Source organism: Triticum dicoccoides, chromosome 7A (genome assembly GCF_002162155.2).
Source record: "Triticum dicoccoides isolate Atlit2015 ecotype Zavitan chromosome 7A, WEW_v2.0, whole genome shotgun sequence".
Classification (NCBI taxonomy): domain Eukaryota; kingdom Viridiplantae; phylum Streptophyta; class Magnoliopsida; order Poales; family Poaceae; genus Triticum; species Triticum dicoccoides.
In genome coordinates this window covers 715,100,071-715,106,107 of record NC_041392.1, presented here as the reverse complement: position 1 = coordinate 715,106,107, position 6,037 = coordinate 715,100,071, and the positions used below count along the sequence as shown (strand labels likewise).

Genomic DNA, 6,037 nt, shown 5'->3' with positions numbered 1-6,037 from the left:
CCCGCCTGGCCCTACTCTGCTCGTCGGTAGGTGTGCCTGGAGAGAGAGAGAGAGAGAGAGAGAGAGAGAGAGAGAGAGGTGAGAGAAACCTGACAAGGGGGCCCCACCCAGGTCAAAACCGCCGTTGACTAGTGCCACATCAACAGAGGGTGGAGAAAAACCAGCCGAGGGGGTGTTTTGTCCGTTTTGGGTTTTTTTTTGGGGGGGGGGGAAAGAAGCCGAAAAATAGATCAGGATAGTAAAATTGACTTTTTTCTTCTATTGTCATAAAACACTATTATCTACTAGATCGAAATCCTTCTGCCATTAGACTGCAAATGCACTTATGGTCACCTAAGGTTGTGTATTATGCAGACTAATGGTTATTTTAGTCTAGCTGATATCATAAATGATTAAATGAAAGAACCAAATCTAGATGATCATCGTTTTCCCACTCATTATTAACCTCATATTTTAACTCTACAATGGGATGTCTTACCGACAATAGAGCAAAGTGATCTCCTTTGATTTTTTTTCTTTTGATCCATCCTACTCGAGCATGTTGACTGTATTACAGATCGGCTTAAACATCTTTTGAGAACAAATTGATTCATTTTGTGCATATATCAAACTGTTTGCTTTAGAGGTTAGTTGTACTCTTACGATGGTTAATGGAGCTGCTACTACTGTAGAAGCAATTGATTATTCGGTACGTACATCGTATAGTCTGCTTTGCCCCTATGGTTCTCTTTTTTATGTGTGATTACCACACCATAGTGTTCTTCACAGTACCTATTTAATTGTTTTCTTTCCAATAAATCATAGATAGGAAGATGCCACATTATTACTCCTAAATACTTGTCTTTCTAGGCATTTCAACAAATGACTACATACGAAGCAAAATGAGTGAATCTACACTTTAAAATATGTCTACATACATCCATATGTAGTAGTCATTTGAAATGTCTAGAAAGACAAATATTTAGAAACGGAGGGAGTACATTATAGCTGAGAAATAGTGGCATGTCAAGTCCAAGTGTAGTCTCATCTAGTTGGCGTGCATTTGCTGAATGAAGATGCTTGAGGTGGTTTTCATTTCCCGACGTGTAAATTATTATATGTTAGACCGAGTTTAGTCTCTTCCTAACAAAAGGTTACTCATTTGAAAGGTGTACCATAACTCACCCTCCTTTTTAGTTTTTCCACTTTGGTAAATCAACAAAACATTGTTTTCTTACAGGCGAATGCTAGGTGAGAATATCTGTTGTTCTATATCAGGCCAATCAATATATTTTTCTCTCCATGAGTCATCTCTATCTCTATAAGGCGGTGTTACAAATGGTTATTTTGCAGAAATGCGTTCTACATTCATGTTGTTAGCGCCTTAGAACACGGGGAAAGCATGTCAATTGATTTTCTCTGAAGATGATTTGCATTTGAAAAGAATACATTTGGCCTCAAGCTTACATGACGCAGCACAAGAAGACTAATACATATACAGCCCACTAATCCTTGGGTGCAGCAGTAGAGTGAGGCAATATCGTTGAAGAGACATCACCGGATCCGTGGCGCAATGGTAGCGCGTCTGACTCCAGATCAGAAGGTTCTTTTTCTTGTCTTCCTCCACCGATTTTTCCACCCACCCGTCCTCTCTGAGATTCGCGCCGGGTCACTGGTGTCACTCTCCTCCCTCCCCCGCCCACAGCCCCCACACCAGACCAGCGCGGCAGCCGCCATGGATCCACCAACCAGCGCTGCCCACCACAGCCCCGACGACGAGGCGGCTGCCTTCTTCCGCGCGGCGCCGCCCCTCCGCGACCGCGACGCCGTCGCCGCCAGCCTCGCCGCCTTCGTCGCCCGCCACCGCGCACGCTCCGCCGCCGGCAAGTCGCCCCCGTCGAATCAATCCCCAATTTTAGGTTCGCCTCGACGGAACTGAAAGACGGTTCTTTTTGTGTGCGCGCTGCAGGCGCCGGCGCAGGAGGAGGAGGAGGGCCCCCGGCGGTAGCGGGGGTGGTCTGCGTCACCTCCGGCGGCACCACGGTGCCCCTGGAGCAGCGCTGCGTGCGCTACATCGACAACTTCAGCTCCGGCCAGCGCGGGGCCGCGTCCACCGAGTATGTAGTACAGTAGCACTTACTCCTGACTGTCGATGACAGCCGCTTCCCCTGACTGTCGCGTTTCGGCTTGTTCAGACTGACAACTGTTGGTGCAAATGCAAATGCAGGTATTTCCTAAAGGCCGGTTACGCCGTCATCTTCGTCCACCGCCGGTGAGTCTTTCTGGCCCAGAGATTTCTCAACGAGGCTACCTCAACTAGTCAACCAATTTTTTATCCGGATGCTTCTAGCCTAGTTAGTTTCTACGAGTAGCAATTTTTTATTCAGTTATGAATGTCAACAGCGAGTTGACAGTTGACACTCCCTCTGCTCCCCTTTGCAGCGGGAGCAAGCAGCCTTACTGCAGGTTTCTTCCGGAGGACTCGATTCTCGACCTTTTCGAGCTCGGCGAAGGATCAGAGATCCAAGGTCTGTTGATTTGGTCTGGTGATTGCAGTCCTGAGTTATCCATGTCATGCAAACCGTACCAGATCCATCTGTGCTTCTTTCTCAGTCTTGTCATAAATCCACACTTGTTTCATGTTCTTTACCTCCTGTGTTCTTCTTTCTCGTTTATTTGGTCTTCGAACCTTCTCACTTGAATGCTCTGCAGTAATTTAAGTAAATGACTCTGTATCCTGCTTTTGAACTTATGTGCTCACTTGAGCTACTTGTCTCAGTCCCAGAGTCTCACACCACGGTGGTCAAGACAGCGATCAGCAGTTATCGCAAGGTATATCGATAATTTACAAACACCCCTATTTATTTATTTATGCCGAATTCACTTGTGATGCATCATGCATCAGCTGCCACTCAGATTGAAGACATGTTACCATGACCACTGGCTTGTATTCTTGGATTGCAGGCAATCGATGAAGGTCTACTTCTGAAACTTCCTTTCACCACAATTTTTGAGTACCTTCAGGTATTGCACGCCTATTTCCTACCAGCACATGCTGCTACATTTTATACTGCCCATAAAGCATTTTTGTAGTATGTTGGATCAGAGATGGTATATTACTGTCTTTTGTGGTTTCTCATGAATTCATCAGAGCTTTGGTTCAGTGCCTTACTGGGTTATGCTGAGGATAATGTTGGAAGAAAACTACTCCCTCTGGTCACAAATATAAGACTTTTTCTGAATCGGATGTACATAGACACGTTTTAGTCTGTTTGTTCACTCATTTCAGTCCGTATGTAGCCCATATTGAAATATCCAAAGCATCTTATATTTGTGAACAGAGGGAGTAGGATATAATATGTTTTTTTTGCACTCGGTCTTAGAAATGGAATGTAATACTTGTGGCAACTAGTCATTTATTTATTTATTCAGTAAAAGCTTAGCTACAGGTTCATGATGCGTTCACCCTGTGAATGAGATACTGATGCAATACCTGTTTCTGTTTGTATTGCCAACAGTTACTGCAGCTTGTATCCACTGCTATGAATTGCTTGGAGCGCCATGGAATGTTTTATTGTGCAGCTGCAGTGTCTGACTTCTATGTTCCATGGGAGAGTTTGGTAGGATCTATCTTCATTTATTTTTTTGTATGCTCACTATTTATATTTAAACAAACCAATATGCTAGTGCATAGCGGATGATCACAACGATAGGTTTCTATATTGCCATCGTCAGTGTACTTGATTTATAAATTTGCTTTGTCGTTGTGTAGAGGGCATAGCAAGGTTTAACAAGTCACTTGGTCCAATGAAAATCAGTTTGTTGAAAGGAAAACTTATGCGATAAAAATGTTCAAACTGCCTCGATGCTTAATGTTTATTGTCCTCTTATGCTGCCGTGTTGCCTGATAATTTAATAGATTAGCGTGCATCATGTTAGGGTTACCTGAAAACACAAAAATCTTGAAATCCTACCTCCCTACCAAGATTCGCATTTGCAGACGGAGGGGAGTGACAGAAGTGACATGCACAAGTAGTTGCAGCTTCGCAAACATTATGGCACACATACTTGTGGTGGTATTGCACTAGTATCTGGAGGTTAATATTTGTTGATAGCACTCAGAGCACTGGTCCGTGAAACGTCTGCTAAGATACATAATGATTTGGCACCATTACAAGGTCCCATTTCTTATTCCTCCAGACACAATCGTTATCGCAGGCTAAACATAAAATTGAGTGAGCAGGTGGCCCTTTGAAACTGGTTTATCAACAAAACGTTTATATTTAAACAAACCAATCAGTTAGTGCCTAGCGGATGATCACGACGATAGGATTCTATATTGCCATCGTCAGTGTACGTGGTTTATAATTTTGCTTTGTTCGTTGTGTAGATGGTGTGGTAAGGTTTAATGAGTCACTTGGTCCACGAAAATCAGTTTGTTGATAGAAAAATATATGTGAGAAGAATGTTCAAACTGCCTCGATGCCTAGTGTTCATTGTCCTCTTATGCTGCCATGTTGCCTGATACTTCTTTAATAGATAACCGTCCATCGTTCAGCATCATGTTAGGCTTACATGACAACACACAAATCTTGAAATGCTCCCTCCCTCCCGAGATTCGCATTTGCAGGAGGGGAGTTACATAAGTGACACGCACAAGTAGTTGCAGCCTTGCAAGCATTATGGTACACATACTTGTGGTGGCGTTGCACTAGTATCTGGAGGTTACTATTTGTTGATAGCTGTCAGAGAACTGGTCCCTGGAACTTCTGCTAAGATACATAATAGTTTGGCACCATTACAAGGTCTCAGTTGTTTTCATCCCTGACACAAGCATTATCGCAGGCTAAACATAAAATCCAGTCAGCAGGTGGCCCTTTGAACATGCAGCTCAGTCAAGTTCCTAAGATGCTTTTCATCCTCAGAAACCATTGGGCCCCTTCTGCATTTTGTGTATCCTTCAAGGTCAGGTTCTTCGTTATGTCCTTTTCCTGCACCTTCTAAATTCTGATGTAAGCTAGTAATGGCTACCCCCTTTTCTGCTTTCAAGAAAAGTAACCAAACTCATTACTTCCTGTAAGTGCTGGCATACTATGATCTAGATCCAGCGTAATGATTCTGATTGTCCGCAATGCGTACCTGCAAAACTGCAGCTCGAGACGGATCCAGACATCCTTATACAGAAGGCAGAGGCGGCTTTGAGAAAGTATGGTATGAATGTGGTGGTGGCGAATGAGCTAGCGAACTACAAAGACGTGGTTGTCATGGTCACAAGCAGCGGGAAGACGACCGTGAGCAGGCGGAGCAAGGAAAATGACCTGGAAGAGCAGCTCATTGGTCTCCTGGTTAAGATGCATTCAGATCACACTAAGCAGTCCAATCCGGACCAAGAGAAATGAGCTGTTGTCTTGATGAATAAGGAGTTGCTACAAGTTATTGTGCTCATTGGTCTCCTGGTTTAATTCACGTACCAGTAAGTGGAGTAGCATTCTCTCTTGAGAATCGCACGCGCGATCATCTCCCTTATCCCTTATGTTGTGCTACACCGTCTGTGATGCCTGTCTTTATCGACGTCGGCGGTGGTTTGGATTGGACAAGTCTCACCAATTCAAACCCCAAATCTGAAATGTGTATATTTTGAGAGATTCAAATTTGATTAATGGGAATCTAGGCTCCTTCGCCTGGACTGCATAATCTACCATAGGTAGGTTACAGCAGCTTCAAATGTACGTATACAGGGATCGGCACCATTGATGGTTCAACCAATTCTGTAGTGAATGTTACAGGGTAAGTTTGGAATGTGATGGAGCTCCATTTTTTTGTTACATATATATACTGCTACAGAACTGGACCCACTAAAGACAATCATGCACAGGTGTGTGAATGTGCACAGGAAGGGCATAGCAACAGAGACCATGAATGTTCAGGGTTATGAAGCATGTTGAGTTCTATCCGAATGAATGTTTCTCTTGCTTACTCACAGTCAAAAAAGGGTTGCCCAGCAAAGCTGAAGTATTCTGCTGAATCTTGCAAAATATAACCCACACCCCAAGCTTAT

At 43.8% G+C, this 6,037-nt stretch overlaps 1 protein-coding gene across 1 annotated transcript; it reads left to right on the top strand.

Annotated features, from left to right (window-relative positions):
• Positions 1 to 1,523: 1,523 nt before the first annotated feature.
• On the top strand, positions 1,524 to 5,804 carry LOC119330438 (phosphopantothenate--cysteine ligase 2-like). The gene is made up of 9 exons (XM_037603542.1): positions 1,524 to 1,862; positions 1,949 to 2,096; positions 2,207 to 2,251; positions 2,422 to 2,507; positions 2,759 to 2,811; positions 2,944 to 3,003; positions 3,498 to 3,599; positions 4,825 to 4,944; positions 5,133 to 5,804. The coding sequence occupies exons 1-9, from the start codon at positions 1,553 to 1,555 to the stop codon at positions 5,376 to 5,378; spliced, it is 1,170 nt and encodes a 389-aa protein (XP_037459439.1). The 5' UTR covers positions 1,524 to 1,552; the 3' UTR covers positions 5,379 to 5,804.
• Positions 5,805 to 6,037: the final 233 nt, after the last annotated feature.